The 25,603-nt window shown below is 43.3% G+C and overlaps 1 protein-coding gene across 2 annotated transcripts in view; it reads right to left on the bottom strand.

Moving 5' to 3' along the window:
• Lmln (leishmanolysin like peptidase) overlaps positions 1-25,603 on the bottom strand; it is a 57,208-nt gene that overhangs the window by 18,134 nt on the left and 13,471 nt on the right. For both annotated transcript variants that reach the window (XR_009586957.1, XM_021651543.2), the window contains exons 7-12: positions 22,958-23,063; positions 21,024-21,118; positions 17,172-17,289; positions 12,669-12,776; positions 10,182-10,258; positions 3,903-4,013 (exon numbers count right to left, since the gene is read on the bottom strand). Coding sequence is in view for 1 of the 2 variants with exons in the window: in XM_021651543.2 (XP_021507218.1) it covers positions 3,903-4,013; positions 10,182-10,258; positions 12,669-12,776; positions 17,172-17,289; positions 21,024-21,118; positions 22,958-23,063 (615 nt within the window). In the remaining variant the exon portion in view is untranslated. The remainder of the gene's footprint in view (positions 1-3,902; positions 4,014-10,181; positions 10,259-12,668; positions 12,777-17,171; positions 17,290-21,023; positions 21,119-22,957; positions 23,064-25,603) is intronic.

Here is a 25,603-nt window from a genome sequence, read left to right as displayed (position 1 = left end):
TGAGGACGGAGCAGCCGCGCAGCTCATGGGTGTTTCCTGCGGGCTGAGTTCTTCCCCAGACCCCACAGAAAAGTGGGGGAAGTATCCTCTGACCAACCACAAGTGCCATGGCATGCACACCCCCTACACACAGTGTGGACATGCAAAATAATATAGACAGATTTTCAAAGTAATTTAAATTTAAATTTAAAATATTTAAAACAATCATTAAGAATAAGAAGTAGGAAATGAGCAAGGCCATAAAAGGAGTTAGCACCGTCAACACACAAGACATCATGAACCTGGCCATAGCACTCCACCAAACAACAGCAGGATATGAATTCCTTCTAAGTGCTCAGAGAACACACAGCACAACAAAGCCTGTTCTGAGCCACAGTAAGTTCAGAACAACTCAAGTCATAGAGCGTCTCCTCCACTACGCTGAAATCAGGCTAGGCTTCAAGAGCAAAAATGTGACATGGAAACTGTCAAGCCCTTGAAAATGACATACTAGTAAATAAGCCACACGTCAAAGAAGTTGTTTTGGGAAAAATACTTTTAACTAGACGAGAAGAAAGCTACAGAGAGCTGGGCTTGGTGGTGCATGTCTGTAATCTCAGCGCTTGGAGAGGCTGAGGCAGCCAGATCTCTGTGAGTTTGAGACCAGCCTGTTCTACAAAGCAAATCTAGGGTTACACAGAGAAACAGTGTCAAAAAAAAAAAAAAAAAAAAAAAAAAAAAAAGGAAGAAGAAAAGAAAAAGAAAAAAAAGAAAGCTACAGCATACTGAAGTTCAGGAGACATACAGTTATTAAAGACATGGAAAGAAGCAATGTCTCTAACCAAACAGTTCCAGACTCTGAAGAAAGGAGCAAATGGCCAGAACAGCAGAAAGAAATATGCAGAAGAAAAGAACAGCAGCCAGTGTGAGGACAGAGCACATGACAGCAATGAATCAAAATGGACGCTGCCTGGCCTCGATGAAGATGAGTTTGAACTTCTGCTCCTCCTTCCTCCACCTCTGGAGTAGATTACAGTTTGCTTCAGCACACCAAGCTTATGTGGTAGTGAGGATGAAACCCAATGCTTCAGGCACGCTAGGAAAACACCCTGCTGACTGAGCTATATCCGCAGTTCCCAAACACTGATGGTTAAGGAAGATTAATAAAATAAAAACTTTCTGGAAAGAAACAAAGAGAGAAGGTACCCACTGCCAGTCTTAGGACTGAAATAGCGCGTCACAGCAGCCTGACAGACAATTAAAAGGTAACAGGGGTTACAGGTAAAGTCAACCTTATATACAAAGATATGATAACTCAGATAATAAAATAGACCAATCTCTTAAGAAACCATAAAGTGCCACAATTTATTCAGTGTGAAACAGACAACACGAGTAGCCTGTACGTATTACGGAAGCTTAGTTCACAATGTTAGAACTCTTAGAAAGAGCAATCTTCAGGCCCAGACCGTGTCACTGGAAAGTCTACTTTACACTTAAGAGTGCAGCTTGCTCCGGTGCTGCAGGTGAGTAAGTAGGGGAGGCCGTGGCAGGAAGATCATGAGTTTGAAGCCAGCCTGGTCACATCTACCAAAACCATCAAAACACGAGGTACTGCTGCTAGAGCTGCCGTAAGGAACAGGCACCTTCACCTTGACCTGCAGATCTCACCTGTCAGCATGCAGGGTCAGAGGGCAGGCTCAGCACGGACAGCTTAGAAGCACTCTCACCAACAGCGGGCTGCATGCTCCTTTCAAGTTCAAAGGGAACATGCACTGAGCAAGCCACACCCTGGACCGAACACTAGCTACCCAATGATGGGAAAGCATACCAAGACCACTCCCAGGTAATAACATAATTAAACTAGAAAGGAATAAAGATACAGGGAAAATCCCAGCTACTTGTAGGTTGACGTCTTTGAGAGAAACAAGACTAAGATGAGCGAAATGAAAATGAAAGCACAATGGAATACTACTGAGTAATTAAAAACAAGGAAATCATGAAATCTGCAGGCAAATGGTGGGATCTAGAAAAGACCATCCTGAGTGAGGTATCCCAGAAGCAGAAAGACACACAGGGTATATACTCACTTATAAGTGGATATTAGACATATAATATAGGACAAACATACTAAAATCTGTACGCTTAAAGAAGCTAAGCAAGAAGGAGGACCCTGGGTAAGATGATCAATCCTCACTCAGAAAGACAAACAGGATGGACATTAGAAGGAGAAAACAGGAAACAGGACAGGAGCCTACCACAGAGGGCCTCTGAAACACTCTACCCAGCAGTATATCAAAGCAAATGCTGAGACTCATAGCCAATCTTTGGGCAGAGTGCAGGGAATTTTATGAAAGAAGGGAGAGATAATAAGACCTAGAGAGCACAGGAGCTCTACAAGGAGAGCAACAGAACCAAAAATAATCTGGGCCCAGGGGTCTTTTCTGAGACTGATACCCCAACTAAGGACCATGCATGGCAATAACCTAGAACCCCTGCTCAGATATAGCCCATGGCAGCTCAGTATCCAAGTGGGCCCTCTAGTAAGAGGAACAGGGGATGTCTCTTTGATTAGCACTCACATAGCAGCTCACTTTCTGCGACTCCAGGTCCAAGGTTTCTGACACCTTCACACATACATGCAGGCAAAACCACCAGTGAATCAATCAATCAATAAAAAATGTTAAGTAACATGATACACATGCTCTGTGAGCCATATCTAGTTTATAGCAACTTTACTCACAATAGTTCCAAAGTGGAAATGACCAAGATGTCTTCAAAATATGACTGTTTAAACGAACTGTGGCATATCTGTATAATGGAAAACTACTGCCATAAAAAGCTCAGATTAGCATGGTTCCTCATCCTTGTAATCCAGCACTTGGGAGGCTGGGCAGGAAGACTGCTGTTGAGTTTAAGTCCATCCTGGCCCACTTTGTACTAAGCTAGCAAAGCCTACAGACATTGTAAGACCTTGTCTCAAAAGCAAAGAGAAACAAAAACACAAACTAATGATACACACAATAATGTGGTTGACTGTAAACATTAAGTGGAAAATGCCATTCACAGGGCACATATAACATTCATTTAATGCTTAAACTTTCCATGACATCTTTCTGCATTCTTCAAAATACAGGAATGGACAATAGATTGCTGGTTTCCAGAGTTTAAGGAGGGGCTAGGTTGGGGGGGAGTGGACATGTCTAAATCAGCAACTGAGTGGTCCTTGTGACAGAGTGTTCTCAGTCTGATCGAGCCTATGCCAGTGCCCTGGGAGAACGCTGTGGGCCAGCTTTTCAAGATGCTCCCTATCAGGAAGTTAACTACAGGGAATCGCGGCTTTCATGTGTGTTTACATCTTCATATACGTAACTGCTCAGATTAGGGTTATAGTTACAGGAATATCTGTGTCTCCTCTCTCTTTCTGTGTGTGTACCCATGCTAAACGTGATACTCAGACCTAAAAGAGCTTGACAGGCGATTAGCATAAGCTTCCAGTTCTTAGAACCCCAATCAAGAGAATATTTCATTTTCAGGGCTGGGGATCCAACCCAGGCCTTGGCACATGCCAGACAGGCATTCTACTACTAAACTACATCCTTAGTCCAGTTTCTGGATACTGAATCAACATTTGCTTGTATATTCATGTGTGCGTTCTCTAAAGAAAATAGTAAAAATGAGAGACAGGCAAAAAGTTTAAAAAATATATGTGCTTATGAATTATAAGCTAAAGAATGCTCACAGGCGCTCTGGCCACCTTACTGTGGATTCTTCTAGTATGTGACTCAAAGCAATCCTGTAGCTATGATTTATTATGAAGAACTTCTAGAACATTTTCTATACACATGAGCTGGTATTTTATGCTCACGACAAATAACACAGTCAGCAATTAACTGCACAAAGATATGGGGTGGAAACATTCTTACTTTTGCCTCTGGTGATCGATCCAGAACTTGCAGCTCTTCCTGACAAATTCACAGCCCATTCCTCGGCCCCAGTCCAGTTTCTCAGCCATGCTGTAATTTGCTTTGTACCAGCTGTGGGAACAATGCAAAGAAAGCGCCTTTAACCGATCCTGCAGCTGCTACAGGTCTTAGCAACACGCAGAGCTGCGACTCAGGAGGGACCCAGGAGGCCATGGCCAGAGCCGCACATGTGTAAGGGCCTTGCTGAAGTGGGATCTGGGGGAGCCTGCTACACAGTGAGAAAGGGCTTTTCAGTCAAGGGCAGTTTAGCCAGCAAAGACTCATATTTCACCGGGCGCAGTGGCACATGCTTGTCATCCCAGCACTCAGGGAGGCAGTGGCAGCCTACACAGCGATTCCAGGGCAGCCAAGGCTACACAGAGAAACTCTGTCTCAAAAAAAAAAAAACCAAAAAAGTCCCTTATTTCCTGATCCTTCCTCTTCCCCTTCACACTGATTAGCAAAGCACATCCGACTGTATGGCTGAACTCCCAGCAACTAGGGGAGAGAGTACCCACCTAAACCGGGAAAGGACCCATGAAGGCCCTCCTGTGTGGATGGCCCGATTTGGTTCTGTTGCATTGTTTCTGAACAAAAAGAATTGCATTGACAAAACTTAAGAGTGTTCCTTCGTGTGACACTGAGATTATTTCTAACAGGGTCACTGCAGCGAGGGGTGGCTTTAAATTGCAGAAGTTCTAGAACTATACCGCTCTATGGGGAAATACTTTCATATTTAGAAAACATAGTTCCATTGCAATTTTCAAAAACTGATATAAGTTACCAAGGAGAGAGTGGCTAAGATATTACTCCACCCCCGGGTAGGCATTCCCCCATATATCCTGATTCCCCCTTGATGGTGTTTCTTGTCATAAGCTAGACACTGTTTGCTAAATGCTAACCACAACAGAACAGACAAACATCTTTCTGTTTACAGAAAATTTCTGCTCTAGGCCTGGAGAGATGCTGTTAAGACTATGTCCTGTTCTTCCAGGACTCAAGTTTAGTTCCCAGCACCCATGTCAGGCAGCTCACAACTGCTGTAACTCCAGCTTCAGGGGACCCCAGGTCTTCTTCTGACCTCTGTGGGTACCCACATAATGGAACATAGACACACACAAATAAAGATAAGCTGGGCGTGGTGGTGCACCCTTTAATCCCTGGGGAGGCAGAGGCAGGCAGAGCTCTATGAATCTGAGGCTAGCCCGGTCTACAACGTGAGTTTCAGGCCAGACAGGACTACACAATGAAATCCTGTCTCAAATAAACAGACAAGATACCAAATAAAAAAAATTAAAAATTCTAATCTAGTGAGGAAGACAGATAAACGAAATATTTTAAGTAACGAGTTTCACAAAAGAGAAGTAAAAAGTGGGTATTACCAGCGGAACTAAAGCTGGTGGGGGAACCTCAGGCTTTTATTAGGAAGCACTGAAGACAGGGTTCCCAGGGCTTTCCAGAGCTGTGCGGTCACTTGGTGGGTTTGATGAGACTTTCCTTCTTTCAAAAGCAACAGAATGAAGGACTGAGCTGTGAACAGTCAATCTTTTCTCATTAGACTTTGGTTCAGGTTTTACATAAAATCCCAACACGTGGTTGATAATTACAAATGCTAAGGGGCTATACTAGGGCTTTCCATAGAGTAGCTCAGTGAAGCCTCAGAAACCTCCGTGGAATGGGTACCGCTGTTACCTCTCCTTTACAGGCGAGGAAACTCAGGCGAAGGTACATGCCAGTAAGCCACAATGCCTGGAATGTAGAGCTTTGGTTTCAGTGTCTCTATGTGATTTAAAAAGTGAGATCCGATCCACACAACATGAAATTAATCTTCCTAACGGGCACACATGCCTCTAGAATACACACAAGGTCATGCCATCACGATCTAATTTCAGGACTCTTCCATCACCCCGCTCTGTCCCTGTCTCCCATTCCTGATGAACACAAACCTATGTCATATTAACATAATATTTTCAAGGCTCATACATGTTATAGTGTATATCAGAATCTCTCTCTCTCTTTAAACAGACTTAGGTATGGGGTTTAAAGCAAAATTGAGAAGAGGGTGCAAAAGGTTCCTGGACTCTCCCCACCTTTACAGACTCACGGTATCCCCCATCAAAGTTATATATTGGTCACACCAGTGAATCTACATGGGAATGCTACTGCTTCCCCAAATCCATAGCTCACATTAGGGTTCACTCTTGGTACTGTATGCTCTTTTTGGTAAGTATATTCTGCCTAGCACGCGTGCATAAAATCCCTAAGTTTGATCTTTAGCACTGCAAGAAAGGGGAAATGAAGGGAGAGGGAAGGAACGTTATCACCACAGCGCCACACGGCTTGACTTAGTAGTCCTGTCTTCTGCATATTCATTGCTCTTTACTGTGCTAACCCTGGCCACCACCCCTCATCACATTGTCTCTCTCACCCTTCCTCATATAGCTGTAGTTGTACAGAAGCCTTTTCAGATTGGCTTCTTCCATTCATTAATTCATAGCCATGTCTTTTCATGGCTTGTAGCTCATTTGTTTTCAGTGTTAAATAAATCCTTTAAATAAGCTGCTCTGATCTCCCACAGCTTGTTTATCCAGCCAATATGAGCATCTCTGTATAGGCTTTTGTTTCAGGAATAAGATCTCAACTCAAGCTAGATTGTGGTGGTTCACATCTTTAATCCCAGCACCAGGGAGGCAGAGGCAGGCGGATCTCTGTGGGTTCAAAGCCAGCCTGATCTACAGAGCAAACTCCAGAACAGCCAGAGCTGTTGTACAGGGAAACCCTGTCTCAAACAAACACAAAACAAAACAACAACAAAAAAGGAGTTCAACTCATTTGTAAATATCTTAACTGGTTGTATGGTAAGAACATCTCTGGCTTTATTAGCAATTCCCAAAGTATCCTCCTACCTGGCTGAATCATTTACTGTCTCTTGGCAGTGACTGAATTCCTCAAACCCCATGTCCTTGCTGGGATTTGCTGGTACTGAGTGCTGCGTATGCAGTCATCTCTTCAGAGTTTCAGTCAGTAGTTTGCTAATGACATGTGATGTCGTGCATCCCCCATATGCTCCTTTGCCTCTGTTTATCTTTTTGAAGAAATACTTTTTTTGTTTGTTTGTTTGTTTTTTCAAGATATGGTTTCTTTGTGTAATAGCCCTGGCTGTCCTAGACTCAATTTGTAGACTAGGCTGGCCTCTGCCTCCTGAATGCTGGAATTAAAGCATTAAACTTCTGTCCTAAGAAATACTTTTTTTTTCATCTCTTTTTAAACTATGGCTTTTCTCTATGGCCTTTTTCCTATTCTGCCATTCACTGTTCCTCTATGTATTCTGGATACTGAATAGTCATACAATAAATGTAAATTTTTTTCTCATTTAGTGAATTATCTTTGTACTTTCTTGATAATATTCTTTGAGGAACAAGTTTTAAATTTCTTGATGAAGTCCAAATTTTCTTTTTGGTTGCTGGAGCTTCTGGTGTTAGACCTAAGAATCATTTCCTAATCTAGTATTATCAAGGTCCACATCTGCTTTATCTTGAGTGCTTTATGGTTTCAGCTATTAAATTAGGTCTTATTCCATTTTGGCCTGGTCCCAGCACCATTGGTTAAAGTGTTCTTTTCCTATTGAAGGTCGTGGTGTCCCTGCCAGCGCTTCCTGTGGTGTGAGGCATTACGCCACGAAACCACATACTTGTGTAGAAGGTGTGAAAAAGGCTTAGGTTAACAGACCAAGGAGGAGAACAAAGGAGGACATGATAATACACAAGACAGTATAAATATTTTTCAAGTATTAATTTTTGTCAATGGTTCCTTTCCCAGGTTTATATATTACAGGAACTTGTAGTGGAATACACAGGAATAATATCCTCAACTTTCAAGATAAAAAAGACAATGTTACAAATACGAGAGACCCCATATTGCTGACTCCAGGATACAGGCATCTGAGAGTCACTGTTCCTCCATGCATTTTGTGTATGTTAGTATATTTCATATCAAAAATACTTAAAAGAATAATATCCCACAAGAACCTAAAATATTTGCTATCACTTTCTAGAATGTAACTTTTTCTTTCAAATTTTGCATGCTACTAAGGACTTTTCCCAGTGCTATCAGCTACCTTTGAAGGATGTGAGCATGCTGTCTTTTCCGTGGTATCACCCCACTGGGTAAAGGAGATGAAGGTAGCTGCTTGTGGCACACACCTGCAATCCCAGTACTTGGAAGGCAGAGGCAGGAGGAGCCGGAGTTCAAGCTAGCCTGGGATAGTGAGCCCCGTCCCCTGCCCCCCAAACCACCACCACCAAAAATCCTACAAACAAAGAAAACAAAACCAAACAAAAAAAACCAGATTTGTGTAGGTTGTCATAAACATTGCCCATTACTTGTTTATCTACTTACATACTATTTCTGCCTTCCTCTCTCCCTTGGGGTTGGACTTACTTCTGAATGACAGTGGCATGGAAACCATCATCTCTAAATTTCTTCAACATCCTGCCTCTACCCACAAAATGACCTGCATTTTCACTCTCACTCTTCCTTCCTGAATTAACAGGCAGGAAGCTGATCCCCACCTGAGCTGATTTCTTTCTCTCATTAGTTTGTTCTTGGTTGTCTGGAACTCACTTATCTTGCACTGTTAGGAAAAGCTGTCTCAAACAAATCCTTTCTGACCTAGATTTTTGGCTCTCATTAAACAGAAAAGAGAAATTCTTATTCTCTTTATTATTATTATCATTATAATTACTGAGCGGGGCGTCTGTACTGGGGACGGAACCTTGAGTATGCTAGGCAAGTGGTCTACCATTAAGCCACTACCCATTCCCCTCTTTTTTTTTTAAACAGTTCTCAGGGTCAGCCATGACTTCTATATTTCAAAATCTTTATACTTCTATGGTGGTTTCAATGAGAATGGCTCCATAGGCTTATACAGTTCAATAATTGGTCCCCATTTGGTAAAACTATTTGGGAAGGGTTAGGAGGTGTGGCCTTGTTGGAGGAGGCAGGTCACTGGGGGCCAGCTTTGAGGTGGGATGCCCAGTACTCTCTTTGTGTCTCACGGCTGTTCCTTTGCTCCACTATCATGGACTTGAAGCCTCTGAACACATAAGCCAAAATAAGCCTTTCTCTCAGAAGTTGCCTTGGCTGTAACAAGGACAACTTTAAACATTTTTTAAAAATCTAGCCTTTTTTTTTTTTTTGAAATTTTCTTGAATTTTTTGAAATTGTATGGGTGCTTTGTCTGAATGTATGTCTGTGCATAACATGTGCCTAAGGCCTGAGGAGGCCAGAAGATGGTATCAGATCCTCTTGAACTGGAGTTGCAAACAGTTGTGAGCTGTCGTGTGGACACTGGGAATTAAATGTGAATCCTCCGGAAGAGCAGCCAGTGCTCTTAACTGCTGAGCGCCTGTCTCTCCAGCCCTAAGTCTTCATACTTCACTGACCCATTGAAAGTTAAGGCCACATCAATTATTTTCACTGTGTGCGTGGTTTGTTTGTTTTAATTTCTGAGGCGAAGTCTTACCGTATAGCCTAGGCTGGATCTCACAGTCATTCTGCGTCAGCCTCTGGGGTGCTGGGATCACAGGCAGGTATCACCATGCCAGTTTATTTTCATGGTTTTAATAATACTTTTATCACTGGTTTTCAACTTTGATGCTATTTCCAAATTTCTTGTAGACTGTTTTAGAAGAGGTGATAATGCTTCTACTAAAATTACTCAGATTTTGTTAAGTAAAAGTTACGTAAAGTGTTTTATTTACACAGGATATTTCGCTATTTACCAGAGAAACCCACTCCTTTCACAACTAGGGATTTGCTGGGAATGGTAGCACCCAGCTTTAACCCCAGCAGTGGGAAGGCAGAGACAGAGGTAGCTGGATCTTTGTGAGTTTGAGGCCGGGCTGGTCTACACCCCAAGTTGCCGGCCAGTAAGGGCTACACAGTGGGACTCTGTCTCAAAACACAAAATAAAACAAAACAATAACAAAAATCCTAGGAATCTACAGCTCACTCATTCGATTAAATAATTTAAAATTATCTAGGTTAGTTTCCATATTAGCATGGCTTCATAGTACCTTAGATTTTTGTTATATTCATTCTGTTATGTTAAGAACAAATTGCACAAAAGGAATCAGTTAGTACATTTTGCTTTGGAATAAAAGATCAGCATTTTCTTAAGCTCTATTTTTACTACTCATTTAATTTTATAAACATATCATTTTCTCACAGCCGTCTTACCCAGTGTCCTCCATTAATGCCAGAGTGATTCGAGAGAGGACTCGGTTCTGGGTGTGAGAACCAGTCATTGCTTCATTCTGAAAATTACCAACAAATTTTATTAGAAGATGGCTCCATGACCCCTATGCATACTTAAGATGTTTCATGTGGTAAAAGATTTACTTGAGAATGATCAAATACAAAAGCTTTAAGATATCGTGCTAGAGGAAGCAGGATCTATTCTATGCCTCAAGGTTCCATCGTTTATGACTTCCCTGCAGTGCTAGCAATAGCCGTGAAGACTAAGATGAAATGCACGTGAGCATAGGTGGAGTGAGGGGCCACTGCTGAGAAAAGCTCACGCTCCCTAAGCAAAGTCAAGTGAGTGAGTGCTCAAGACAGGTGCCCAAGTCACTTCGGGTCAGGAGGAATGTTTATATGGATGTGCAAAGAGGATGCTTTCCTAACTCTCAACTGTGCGATCCCAGAAACCTATACTACTGTGCAAAACAAGCGTGCCAGAACCAGGGGATCGAAGGATTATAGCCAAATATCCCGTTGTCTAGTAGTTTAATTTACACTGCGTGATTCCTACAGTCCTGGTAAGGGCTCCATGGCCCTGTAGGCAGCCAATCTCCTGGCTGGACGGCTCTAGCTGCTCTCCCAGTCTCTACATCACAGTGTTCTTCCTGATATTTTTGTTTGTTTTTTGAGACAGGGCTTCTCTGTGTAGCCCTGGCTGTTCTGCTGTCCTTGAACTCACAAAAATTTGTCTGCCTCAGCCTCCTGGGTGTTGGGATTAAAGTTTTATGGTACTTTCCTGATGCCTTAATACAATGGTTTAGGGACACAAGGCTGATTTAAGAGAAGCAAAGAAGCTAATAAAATTGGCGTTCTCAGATCTTCTGCTAGTAAGTACACTAGGATTTCACTTCTGGCTGCTCTATCGAGTCTAAGAAATCACTTAAGAAAATCCCTTAAGGAGAATACAAAGACAGAGATTCCCATGGGTATCTCTCCACAAACGTCCATCACTGTCATTTTTGGTGACCTAGATCAGAGCAGCGGGCACAAGCAGAAACCCATCCTTCCTAGGCTTCTGACCTTCAGTCATGAGCTCTGTTTGTTGAGATTGTCTAAACAGAGCTCTAAGAAAAAATATTCACTTCCAGAGTCTTAATTCTACTTCCAGAGTCTTTCCATATAACTGACTGTGACCTGGGATTGACTTTCTGGCTCTAGTCCCCTAAGACCTAATAAAGATGGGATGTTACCTGGCAACAGTATGAAAGGGGAAAAGGCTTACTGCTGCATTTCTGGTCTTGGAACTTCTTGAAATGAACACGAACACCCACTGTAAGCCACAGTTTGGGAGTCTTGTGAAAAATGACTATTGGGTGTGTCCCTTAAGGAGTCAGTAGAACCACAAAGACGGTAGCAGCTCCTATTTGGGTCACAGCACTCTTAAGCCAAACCAAGTCTTGCATCTGCCTGAGGTGGGGTTTCCTGTTTCTGTACTGCAGCTGAGGGACAGAGGCGCTGCTGACATCCACACACGCCTGATTCTGCTTGCTAGCATGCTGTATGTCCTTCTACGGGAACTGTCTGACATGACCTGGTGAGGTCTTGCGAGTGTAGCTTTCAGTTGAACTAAGAACATTTGCTGCCCTCCACTCTGGAAGGCATGCATGGCAGTTGGTCATTACATCCTTTTTTTCTTCTTCTTCTTTTCTTTCTTTTTTAATTTTTATTTTTTTGAGACAGGCTCTCACTATGGAGCCCTGAGTGGTCTGCAACTCATTACACAGATCTGAGAAGCTTCAGACTCAGATATCCACCTGCCTCTGCCTCCTAGGTGCTGGGGCTAGAGGTGTGCACCTGCCATGCCTACCTCATAACATAATTTTTGTTATTGTTCGAGACAGGACTTCACTGTGTAGCCCTGGGTGTCCTGGGACTTGCTCTGTAGACCAGGCTGGCCTCGAACTCAAAGATCTGACCGCCTCTGCCTCCCTAGCACTGGGCTTAAAGGCGAGCACCACCACTGCCCAGCATAACTTTTTTTTTTTTTAATATGAAAACTTAGGATATATCTCAGAAATAAAACAAATGCCTAGCATGCACACGACTGAATCCAATTCCCAGTACTACAAAGCAAAAATGCAACAGTTTTTAGCCTGGCATGGTGGTGCACATATGCAATCCCAACATTCAGAGGGAGAGGCAGAGGAAGTTCAAGGCCAGCCTGGAGTAATAAGACATTGTCTTAAAAATAATTTAAAAATATACTTATTATTTAAAATATTTAAAAATATTTCAATTTAAAAAATAAAACATTTAAATGTTCATTAACACAGACCTGTTTCGTTTATGTACAATCTTATGTATCTCTTAAAACTTAGGAGCTCCAAGTATGCGGTCTACAGCACTAAGGCAGGTTTCACCTGACCTCTACCGCATGCACAAGCGACTTCCATGGAGACACACACTGAGCAAGACTGGACAGACCTCGAGCAGGCGCTTCTCCCAGTGGTTGAGCTCCGTGCCCATCCCGCCTTGGTTCTCCAGCTCCATCCCTTCCAGGGCCGGGCAGTTAAAGTGTTTCCGAGCTTCCTCCTGAGGGTCATTAAAGAAACACCCACGAGAGCACAGTGAGGTGACAGCCACTCCTGATCACATGCCATAATAAAGCGGACCTTAAAGAATTAGTTTGATGAGACAGAACCTCTTAAAAATATGATTTTTAACATAGTACAAATTTTGATGTTCTCACATTCTTCTTGGCTAGAAACTATCATTTTAGCCAGGCAGTAGTGGTGCACGCCATTAATCCCAGCACTTGGGAGGCAGAGGCAGGTGGATCTCTGTGAGTTCAAGGTCAGCCTGGTCTACAGAGTGAGATCCAGGACAGTCAAAATTGCACACAGAGAAACCCTGTCTTGAAAAACCAAAAAAGGAGGAGGAGGAGGAAGAAGGAAATTATTATTTCTCTTAGTACTTTGGTACTTTTCTCTCTTTGAAGATTTTTAAAATAATTTTCAAAGATCTATTTATTCATTATTTATACAATGTTCTGCCTGCACGAATGCCTGCAGGCCAGAAGAGGGCACCAGATCTCATTACAGATCGCTGTGAGCCACCACGTGGTTTCGGGGAATTGAACTCAGGACCTCTGCAAGAGCAGCCAGTGCTCTTAACCTCTGAGCCATCTCTCCAGCCCCCAAATATTTATTTTAAGAATGATTTATTTATTTGTGTGTATGCACAGAGGCAAAAGGGTGTCAGAGCCCTTGGATCTGCAGTTACAGGCATTGTGGGACTTCCAGCTTATTACATGGATGATGGTTACCACAGAAAACACTATTCTTCACTTTTCTGACTATAAGGGACACATTTTTTTACAGTGTGTGGTAGCACATGCTTGTCATTAGAGGTGAGAGGATCTAGGAGTTGAGGTCTTTATTAACTACAGAGAGCATAGCAGAGATACGCTCAAAATACATACATGTGTGACAATGTCACAATAAAGGCTGTTATTGTGTATAATTAATATATTAAAAACATTCAAAAAGAATATTGAAAATTTGCTCCCTAGCAACTTAAAAATATCAGTTTTACATGTATCTAAGGGGCCCTGAGTCCAGGTTTGTGCGTTATGTGCACGCAGTACCTAGGGAGACCAGAAAAAGAAGTCAGACTCCCTGACATTGGAATTCCAGTTGTGAGTTGCCATGTGGGTGGTGGGCTGCAAACTCAGGCCTTCTGGAAGAACAGTCAGTGCTTTTAACCCCTGACCCTCCTAGGCCCCATAGCAACTGTTAAATAGACAATATTAATTTATTCACTACAGATGTGATAAACAATGGATTTGGAAGAAGAAAAAAGCCCTTCCTCCTGTTTGGAATTCTGCACCATTCCCTCTGTGCTTTCCCCTGTGATCCGTAGCCCCCACCCTATGCCATCCCTGTGTGCTCCGTTATTTTATCGTAAAGAGGGCCTTCTGTATTGCAGGCTGGTCCCTACATTGTTATGTAGCTGTGGGTGACCTTGGCTTTCCTTCACCTCTGGAGTACTGGGTACACAGGTGCGCATCACATGACCGCCTTATGTAGTCGTGGGGACTGAACCCGGGGCTTTGGGTAACTAAGCAAACACTCTACCAGCAGACCCACACGCCCAGGCCACACTGTTTCGGATCACACGAGAGCACTGCATGCTCCTCCTGTGTTCTTAGCCCACTTCATTCAGCATGATGTTCTTGAGTCTCTCATGACATCACAGAGGAGTTTCCCTCCACTTTAAGTCTGAATGGTGTTGCGGACAGTTTTAGGCAGATCCCATAACTTGGTTATTGTGACTTGTGCTGAACAAATATGCGAGTACAGACATTTGACAAACTGATTTCAAACCTCAGAAGTAGGATTACCTCAAAATCCGGAAGTAGGATTACTGTATCCTGTGGTAATTCTATATGATTTAAAAAAAAAAAGCTATCCTCAATGGAAGCATTTATTCATAACAGTGTATATTTTCTCTCTATTTCAATCAATACATCTCACATTCTGTCTTTTTGATAAAAGCCACATATGTAAGATACCTTGTTAGAATTGTTTAAAAAAAAAGATTTATTTATTATGTACAGTGCATGTAGGCCTGCACTCCAGAAGAGGGCACCAGATCTCATCTTGCATGGTTGTGAGCCACCATGTGGATGCTGGGAATTGAACTCAGGACCTTTGGAAGAGCAGCCAGCGCTCTTAACCTCTGTGCTATCTCTAAAGCCTGAGTTTTAATCATTTCCCAATGCTTAGTAATGTTGAACATTTTATATATGTATTGGCTATTTGCAGTTTTTTTTTTTTTTAAATGTCGCTGGGTACGGTGTTGCATCCCTTTAATCCTAGTACTTAGGAGGCAGAGGCAGGTGGATCTCTGTGAGTTCCAGACCAGCCTGGTCTATACTGCATGTTCCAAACAGGCATGACTACAAAGAGAGACCTTGTCTCAAAAGACAAACAAACAACAACAAATTAACACACACGCACTAAAAAACAAGTCAGGCATTATTTACTGTTTGTTTTCATTCTCCTTTTAGGAGCCATGGTCATGCTATGTAACCTGGGCTGAGCTAGCCTCTTCATCCTTTGCTTCAGAGTCCTGAGTGCTAGGATTACAGGCATACACTGTGACATCTGTCTTCCTGTCTGTTTTTTAAGTAGGATTTTTGTTTTCTTGCAGCTACATTCTTATGTATTTTGATAGTAACTTCTTGGTAGATATATGGTTCGCAAATATTTCCTCCTAACCCAAAGGCTGTCTTCACATCACTAACTGCATCCCACTAGTGTACAGTTTGTTATCTTCCACTTTGGTATTTTAAAATTTCTTGATGATGTGTGGGGCTGTTTCAAATCTCAGAAACATCACAGCAATGGTGGTTTTCTCCAGTAGTCTGATGTAAAGCTGCTGTCAAACCAGGTAAGGGTGCATTTATGTGCCTATCACTTCAGGACTGTTCAAACACTGACACGCTCTCCTCCAAATGGCCATGACTCCTGGGTCATAACGCCAGGGTGAGCCCTGGTCATATTCACCTCATATTCTTTGATAAGAATATACAAAATTTAACCAGGTATGGAGGCACACATCTTTAATCCCAGCGTTTGGAAAGCAGAGGCAGGTGGATCTCTGTGAGTATGAAGCTAGCCTGGTCTACAGAGCAAGTTCCAGGACATTCTGGGCTAAAAAGAAAAACTGGCTGCCTTTTCAGAGGTCCTGAATTCAATTCCCAGCAACTACATGGTGGCTCACAACCATCTATAATGTGATCTGATGCCTTTTTCTGGCACGCAGGTGTACATGAAGAGCACTCACACACATAAAATACATAAATAAATGAATCTTAAAAAACAAACGAACAGGGGCTGGAGAGATGGCTTAGTGGTTAAGAACACTGGCTGTTCTTCCAGAAGTCCTGAGTTCAATTCCCAGCACCCACATGGTGGCTCACAGCCATCTATAATGAGATCTTGTGCCCTCTTCCTGCATGCAAGTAGAACACTGTATACATAATAAATAAATCTTTAAAAAAACAAAGAAAGAAACAAACACAGCTGGTGCTCTTAACCACTGACCCACTGCTCTAGCCTAGCCATGGCTTCTTTTTCTTTTCTGTTCAAATACCTTTGTGTGTGGTATGTCTACACACGTTCCTATGTGTGCATACATATGTGCAAGGCAGAAGCGTCAGGTATGCCCTTGAACATTCTCACCTTATTTTTAAAATTACACAGACTTATTTATTTATCTATTGTGTGTGTGCACGTGCCTGCAAGCATGCTTACTGAGACTGGAGCTAATACACCGTGTTAGCATAGCTGACCAATCACCTGACCTCTAGAGATCTGCCCACTCTTCCGCCAAATTCTGGGATCACAGACAAGCACCAGTTGTTCCTGGCTTTTTTCCCCTATGGGGTGCTAGGGACCTGAATGATGATCCTCGTGTTTGTGTGGCAGGACCTTTTTTTTTTAAGATGTGTTATTTATTATGTATACAGTGTTCTGTCTGCATGTACACCTGCACGCCAGAAAAGGGCACCAGATCTCATTATAGATGGCTGTGAGCCACCATGTGGGTGCTGGGAATTGAACTCAGGACTTCTGGAAGAGTAGCCAGTGCTCTTAACCTCTGAGCCATCTCTCCAGGCTCTGTGGCAGGTACTTTTATACTCCAAGCCAACTTCCTGGCTCCCAAAAACTGAATAAAGTTGCTTTTCCCTAGGCACAAGCACCTCTCATCTCATCCCTTAAAGCTGCGGGCTTGGTGGGGACCACAATATGCTCCTCCAACATTCTGTTTCCTCCCTTCTGTCCTGGCTTGTTGCTTTCTTACACTGTCTTCACACATTTTCCATTATGGACTGAAATTTAAGTACACATTCACAAACACTAGTGACCAGTAAAGAAGGGCCGTGATGAGAAAGGAGACGAGACGGTCAGTGATACTCACAGCAACACGTGGTGTCACTAGGAGATACACAGGGTGGTGGACTATCTTGTCGTCTCTCACGTTCCACAGTCTCTCCACTTTTCGAACCACTTTATCACTCCACTGGTATAAGCCAAGGCTGTAATTGCAGAATAAGAAGACAGTGGCTTTTGGCCACTTACAACTTTAAATGTAAGAGCGCCTAGGAATGTCAGCATGACACGAAAATACTTGAGCTTCTTATGTGTCATATCCACGAAATGTACTTATAAGCATTTTAGTTTCTTTCTTGAGCTGGGCTCTTACTGGGTAGCCCTAGCTGGCCTGGTATTCACTGTGTAGACCAGGCTGGCCTCGGACTCACAGAGCTCCCCCTGCCTCTGTCTCCCTGAGTGCTGGGATTTCAGGTGTGTGTCCCCACGCCAGGCTTCATGACGGTTTTCTAGCAGTCTTTTGGAGGTAAAGAGGCAGAGGCTTATGGAGATAGAAGGACTTGTTCAAGCTTACACAATAATCCTGAGCTGGGACAACCATGAATTAACTTTGACTTCCCAGAGATGCAGCGCTTTGCCACTGAGCTATACCCAGCCTTCCCTGGCTTCTTCCAAGAAGTTTAAAAAAGAAAGGAAGAAAGATAAGGAACCAAAGCAGAGTGAGACCCACGCACAAAAGGAAACTGGAAAAATATACTGCCATTTTAATGAAAAAATGATTTCATCGCTATGCACTGAAACTAGTTATCCATTAAGGAAAGGGTTAAATTCTTGTTTTAAGTCATCTACAAAGTTAAATTCTAGCGAATTCTCAGGAAAATGGCACAGTAAAGGTCTCTGGAAATTCTGGTGCAAATTCAATGAGAGTTGATTTTCAATTTTTTCAGAGCCTTGGAAATAAGCGAAGAGCCGCATCAAGCTGAGAAGCATTTATTCACGGGAGCTGGATAGTTTCATGAAGAACTGCCAGCTCTGTGGGTTCTCATACCCTGTCTAAAATTTCAAGGCCGCTGTGAAAACCAATATCCCATGATGGTAGTAGCAAAAGGGGTTTTGAAAAATGCATGATTGGACTATCCAAGCCCAAGAAAATGCTGCTTAGATTCAAGGACACAAGTAAGTGGGAAGCAAAATCATTGAAGACCTGTGCTTCACAGCAGGTTCTCAGAAGAGGGCTGTAGCCGCGATGGTAACATCAGACAAAAGAGATGCGAGGTAAAGAGTTGATAGTGACATGACTATCCTTCTGCCTTGTAGGAGAACCCCAAAACATGTACATCAAAACTGAAGTGCCAGGCGAGGGATGCGGCTTGGCGGTACAGTGCTGGAGCTGTGTTTGGTCCTCAGCATCGGGTACACTAGCTGTGGGGAAACACCTGTCAGAGGGAAGTCAAGGTCATCCTTAGCTACATGTAAGTTCGAGGCTAGCCTGTCTTACTGGGCCATATCTCTGGGGAATAACCAGTTCCTTTTATAGCATCTGTTTATCTGCTTCCAATTTAGAGAAGTTTTTTTTTTTTTTTTTTTAAGAGACACCTTATTTTGGAATGTGATTTAAAAATGGATATAGTTAGCTTGGGCAATGGTGGAGCACGCCTTTAGTCCTAGTACTTGGGAGACAGAGGCAGGAGGATCTCTGAGTTTGAGGCCAGCCTGGTTTACAGAGTGAGTTCTAGGACAGCCAGGGCTACAGGGAAACGCTGTGTGTGTGTGGTGGCGGCGGTGGTGGATACAGTCCACTGTGGGGGGAACGTCATGGCAGCAGGAGCGTGAGGCAATTGGTCACACGCATTCTGGGGAGCCAGACTGACCCGGACTTCCTCAGAGGCCCTGGTGAATGGACAAAGGGAACTTCAGTTCTGTGTCCTTGTTCAGGAGTGGACTTGGCAAGGCCAGTCCAGGACGAAAGCCAGTGCCTCCTAGAGTGAAGGCTGCCATTTCTGGGGAGACAACTCTCCCCCGGAAGTGGTTATCAGTCCTTAGGCAGCCGCCTGAGGCAGCCCGTGTTCTTTGTGAATGCTGGCTCACCTGGCTCTCTGCTCATCTCGGCCCTTCCACCACAGATGCTGTACTTCTTAGTGAAGTTGTCTGGATCAGCCATCAGCTTATGCAGGACCTCCTGGCCCCAGCCATCGCTTTTGTCCTCCACCCGACACCCTGCTATTCAGTACTCTTATTACTCATGGGTTGGGGTCACTGCATTCATTCATTTGATTTTTATTTACTTATCTTTGGAAGATGGTGTTTAAACACAACAAACAAAGCCAGCAAGAAAATAAATAGTTTTTAGCTCATTAATCAACCAAAATCCTTCAAGGGTTAACAGTTTTTCTTAGCCCTCTTCCTCACCTCCCTTTCGTTTTTGTCCATTTTTTATTTTTTTAAACCAAACAAACAGAGTCTCGTGTAGTACAGGCTGGCCTTAAGTTTGCAATGTAGCAGAGTTTGGCCTTGAACTCCTTCATCTACTGCCTCGGCCTCACACATTCTGGGATTCCAGGTACAAACCACCAAGCCCAGCTAAAATGGTTTCTCCAAACGGGCTAGAACCTAATCCAGTTCTGCGTAGCTGACAGTTGAATTTATTACTCCAGTATCTCCATTTATGCTGGAAGAGTTCACAAAACGTCAGCTTCCCTTGAGTCCTCACATACATCATTCTCCCACTCCACAGATCATGCTAACCTCGTCATTTCCGTTTCCATCAGTCTTCTCAAAGACCAGGCTAACAAATAAAAAGCACAGTCCAGGAAAAACATCCACTTAGGCATCAATGTTTTGTTTCTTGGTTGTGCACCTGCAGCCCCTTTTGGTTCTTTGAGGTGAGGTCTCATGTAGGCCTCTCCTGAACTGACTGTGCAGCTGACGACTGGCCTTGAACTTCTGAGCTTCCTGCCTCCAGCACCCAGGCGATGAAATTACAGGTCACCACTCCTGCTTAGAATTTTGTACTTTATAATTACTCTAAAAATATTACAAACAAACAAATACATACTAACCAGTGTGAACTATTTCACTGGAGATCTACTTATTAGTGTGTGCACGTGTGTATGTATGTACTATGTGTTACGTTAGGCTTGTACGGCGTGAGCGATCCCTGCTGAGCCATCTTGCCAGCCCCGATGAATTATTAATGCTTACCCCATGTCACTACCCTGAGAAACCTACAGAACAGTCAGCAGCCCTGACACTGCCCGACCTGTGGCTTCTTTACAGCAGGCGGCAGACTGTTCCCTAAAGCAAAGCCATTCATCTTTTATGAACACCAGCACCTGACCTCCACATAAACAGGCTATTTGACTTAGTCTGCTTCACGCTATACCTGAGAAATCTATCCACGTTTCTGCAATACAGCAAAGGTATGTGGTGTTTTGTTTTGTTTTGTTTTTCTTTTTTTGGCTGGTGCTGAACCTATGACCTCACGTGCTCGTGTTCTACTACTGATCCACACCCCAGCCAATAGTGTGTGTGTGGGTTTTTTAGTATTATGTAGTTTTCAGTTTTATGAACATATTATAATTTGTTTATTTAACCTAGTCTGGATAGATTTTGAGATGGTTTATATGATTTGGCTGTTGATGATAAAACTATCGTTGGGCAGAGGTGGTGCACGCCTTTAATCCCAGCACTTGGGAAGCAGAAGCAGGTGGATCTCTGAGTTCAACGCCAGCCTGGTCTACAGAGGGAGTTCCAGGACAGCCAGGGCCACATAGAGAAACCCTGTCTTGAAAAAACAAAACTAAAACTGGAAATTGTCTTAGTATCTATAGCTCCGTCAGGTGGCAATGAAGACACTGCCACTCCCTGCAGCAAATGCTGTGGTTCTCAGTCTAAAGCCCTAGCCCTAAAGGAGAAGAACGAGAATGAAAACGGTAAATACCTATAGTTGAAAGGTGGGAGGCCATCTGCAGACCTTGAAGTCAGGGGGTTTCCATCTTGATCACGGTAGAAGGCAAAGAGCCCAGCAGAGAAACCCTGGAAGAAAGAAGTTAAAGCGTCTTACAGGAGGGTGCTAAGTCCAAGCAGACACAGTAGCGCCTGAGGCGCTGTTGATATCACAAGAGCGCCCCGCAGCTTCCACTCAATAGCAAGGAAGGGAGCTTTAGCTACACTTTAAAACTCCGAACAACAACATTTTAAGAGCATTTCTGGTTTTATTCACAAGCATGTGTCTGTGAGAATGAGAATGTATCTATATATGTGGAAGCTCTCAGGAGCCGTAAGAGAGTGCTCGGTGCCCTGGAGCTAGAGGGAGGGGCAGTTGTGATCTGCCCCACATGGGTCTTAGCAACTGAAGTCAGATCTTGTGAAGGAGCAGTTCGTGTTCTCGGCTGGTCAGCTCTCCAGCCCACCAATGTAATTTTTTTTTTTTTTATTTGGTTTTCAAGACCAAATTTCTCTGAGTTTCTCTGTGTATCCCTGGCTGTCCTGTGACTCCCTCTATAGAGGAGGTTGGCCTCAAACTCACAGAGAGCCACTCTGCTTTGACTGCTTGGATTAAAGGCATGTGCCACCTCTGCCTGGCCGATATAAATGGTTTTTTTCCTTCATCTTCTTCATTTAGAAATTAATTAATTTTTTTATTAATTAAAATTTATTAATTTTATATCCCAGCTTTATCCCTCTCCCTTGTCCCCTCCCATTCCCACCCTCCCTCCCTCCCTCATCTCCTCCCATGCCCCTCCTCCAGTCCACTGATAGGGGAGGTCCTCCTCCCCTTCCCTCTGACCCTAGTCTATCAGGTCTCATCAGGAATGGCTACATTGTCTTCCTCTGTGGCCTGGTAGGGCTGCTGCCCCCTCTGATGTAAATGTTTTTAAACAAGATTTTCTAAAGTACCTTATATATTTTAAATTTGTTTTCAGGCTAAATACTATGTATGTCAATGCTATGTCTCATAATGCTTCCAGGCACACACTACAGAGCATGAAGGCTTGTACTTTTTAATTCATCTGTGTGGTTTTACAGATATTTTGGTATTTTTTTCTTGTTGGAGACCCTATTAGATATCATTTCCAAATATGGAAAAAATTTTAAAATATAAAACTAGCACAATGAATTGCAGGACCAACCCCCTACCACATCAGTGGCCTTTATTTATAAATATCAGATTTGAAGAGAGGAAAACGTAAGAAAAAGTTATTATCTAAGGCACCATAAACACAACAAAAAGGATATTTTTGGGCTACCTTCTTCAGCCAAATTTACAAAGTGCAAAAATTGCAGCTAGGTAACGCTGCTATTGAAATTATCAACAATACTGAATGATGTCGGGAGCAGAGGGATCAAGTGTACTTCTACCAGGACCTACAAAAGCTCAAAGTCTAAGCCTCAAATTGGCATTACATACACATACCTGTCCCTCCACTTCCGTGTCAGGGGTACTCAGCTCTGCATGGAGCTCAGCTGCTAGAGTGGCTGGCCAGCCTTGCACACGATGGCTATGGCGGCACATGCTTGTAATCAGGGCCTGGAACTTGCAGCAATCCTCCTGCCTTAGCATCTCAAATGCTAGATTTACAGGCCCGAGCCATCCTATCTGGCTCCAAGATGCTTCTCTTCACAAGTTTAATCACCTTTTCAAAAGTCTTACTTACCCAGTGGGAATGATTGTTTAATTATAAATCATACCAGATAGCAAAACTCAACCTACCCCGATCCTGACCATTAAAAATTCTTCTTGACAGACACATAATCAGGTTTTACTGAACACAAACCTAAGAATTCACATATCACTTAAAACCTGTATTAAAGTGACTAACTATGCAACAAATCAAAGGCCTGAAGGAAGGGACAGAAGTTAACAGCGTTTACCAGGGCGTGAATGATCTCATGTTTCACTGTGGACAGCATCCCAATAAACTCTTGTGGCTGGGTGGAGATCATATTTGGACACAGGTTAGCATATCCTGCTATCGGCCTGTTAAAATAAACATGACACTTTTCACTATATTCCAGTGATACTTAAAGCATTTGCTAACCTATATTTCCCTATAAAAGACAGCTCAAGGACATTGTTTACTAGCAAATACAATTTTATAGCTAATTCTTGGGTTTTTTTTTTTTTTTTTTTTTTTTTCCCTTTCAAGATATTTTGCTTTCCAATGGCCTGAAAAAGCAACATCTGTTTTTCTGGAGGGGAATGGGGCCTTGTAAGCGTTCAGCACCCTGAGTAATCACCACTGTGCATTTGGCTGTCTTTCAAAGCTGTGGCATACAGACAATGTGAAGGAACCCCAACTGTGTCCTCTAACAGTTTACTGTGGAAATAACCACAGATCTCATTGTTATAATAAATATTATACTTACAATGAATATTTGTCCTACTTAAGTAATAAACTGTTATTTCCTGATAGCACCGGACTTGGGTACTTTGAAGAAGTATATCATTAATCAAAACATTAGCAAAGGACAGACATGGTGCCATGTGCCTATAGCCCAGAACTGGGAAGCTGGGCAAAACTGACAATTTGAAACTATCCTGAGCTACATAGCAATAAAACCCCATCTCAAAAAAAAAAAAACAAACCTAACCACAGTGATTTCTAAATTAAGTATGTCACTGCAGGCTTCAGCCCACTAGGAACTTGCTGTCCCTCTCTTGAGTTTGGCCTTTCAACACAGTCTAGTCCGCTGCTGCCACAATTCTGAACCCTGGGCCTCACACGCTCTGGGAAACCCTCTACCACCACATAGTCTACGTCTGCAGCCTCTTTATGTTCCTATGTTTTTTAAAGATTATCTTTTATGACTCACAACTTTATTGCCAGATACTTGGCAGTTTGTTGACTTTTTTTATGAGCGGGTGGGGAGGAATCTAGTTGTGAATTTTTACACAAAACCTCAACTTGACTATATGAAACAAGTTGAAGACCTTTTTAAAAAGTCTTTTACTCTTTTTGATTGTTTATGTGTCTGCCTGTATGTGGGTATGCGGCGTGAATATAGATACCCTGGAAACCAAAGAGGGTGCTCAATAACCTAGAACGGAGTTACAGGCGCTGGTGAGCAGCCTAATGTGGGGGCTACGACCTGAACTCAGGTCCTCTGCCATAGCAGTAAGGGCTCTCAACTAATGGGCCGCCCCTCTAGCCCAAGTTAAAGGCTTTTAAAGGAGTGCTAAGAATAGCCAGGCTTAGAACCAAAACATGCTAGTCGTTACCAAAACAAAAAGAAAAAAAAAAGACTCTTTAGGTAAAAATAAAGACTCCATGCTGAACAATGTGGGCAGCTCTAGAGAGCTGGGCCCAGGGCAAGCAGCAAGCTGGAGAGCTGGCTGCTGTCAGTCTTCTTGTGGTTTCCTACTGCTGTAAGGCCAGGGGCATTTCTCCTTCTGATGAAGCCGGTAACAAGGCCAAGCCCCACCCCGCTCTATCTCAGGAATGGTGCTTTTGGCTCTTCGCCGTGGTTTAGGGTTCTCTGGGCCTCTGTGTGGGTCACTGAAGTCATCTGATACCAAGGCTCTGACTCTGGGTCTCGTCTGAACTGTCCATTTCCGGTCCTCGTCATGGTGACCCTCTTTACCCCGCAGAGCCATTGAAGAACCACGGTCTGTAACACTGTAACTCACTGGCCTGTTGCTACCCAGCACCTTCCTTCACTTCTGCCTGCACAGAGGGTTGGAAACTGGTCGTCACAATCCATGCTCACAGGGTCTCTGTGTGTAAGCCTGTGCTATCACCAGCCTTGTTAGGCCTGGCCCTTGGGAACACTCTCAGATCCCTCATTCTTCCCTTACTCTCAGCGTTCTGATAATCTGCTGGTAATTGCACAGAGGGACCCTACGTCACTGTTTTATCTATAACTGCTAGGGGCTGCTGTGGAGTTCCTGCCTTGAACTGCAGCTCCAAAGGCTTGTACATTTGCTGCCTCCACACCCTTCTGCACCAAACTCCAGGGTGTCCATCTCTGATACCATGAAGGTTCTTCCTGGCAGTCTGGTGAACAAATACCCCTTCCCTGGCATCATTCCTGTTAATAAAACCATATCTGTTTCTTTTCTTCTTTTTGTTTTTTGAGATAGGGTTTCTCTGTGTAGCCTTGGCTGTCCTGGACAGGCTATGTAGACCAGGCTGACCTCAAAAATCAGAGATCCACCTGCCTCTGCCTCCCGAGTGCTGGGATTAATGGTGCGTGCCCCCACCACCTGGCTCCATATCCATTCTTATAATGAACCTTTCTGCTGTTCCCAAAACCTGTGTTGTGATGAACTTTCCCTGCGGATGTGAGGGTGCTCAGGGCCACTTCTCCCTGCCCATTCCCATGAGCTTCATTACGGTGTTGTAGCTTCTTCTAGAGCATGATGGGAACTGGGTATGATGGGATGGTGAGGTAGACCCCTAGGGTCCTCTCTCCATTTGTACAGTCAACTGGACTCTTATTTTTCTCTTTTCTTTTTACATTTAAATTACTGTGCTTAAGAGATCTACAAAAGAAAAAAAATGCCCCTAAGCTGTAAGC

The sequence above is a fragment of the Meriones unguiculatus genome, chromosome 17 (genome assembly GCF_030254825.1).
Source record: "Meriones unguiculatus strain TT.TT164.6M chromosome 17, Bangor_MerUng_6.1, whole genome shotgun sequence".
In the NCBI taxonomy this organism is placed as follows: Eukaryota; Metazoa; Chordata; class Mammalia; order Rodentia; family Muridae; genus Meriones; species Meriones unguiculatus.
Note: the sequence above shows the minus strand (reverse complement) of the source record. Positions and strands in the feature narration are given on the sequence as shown.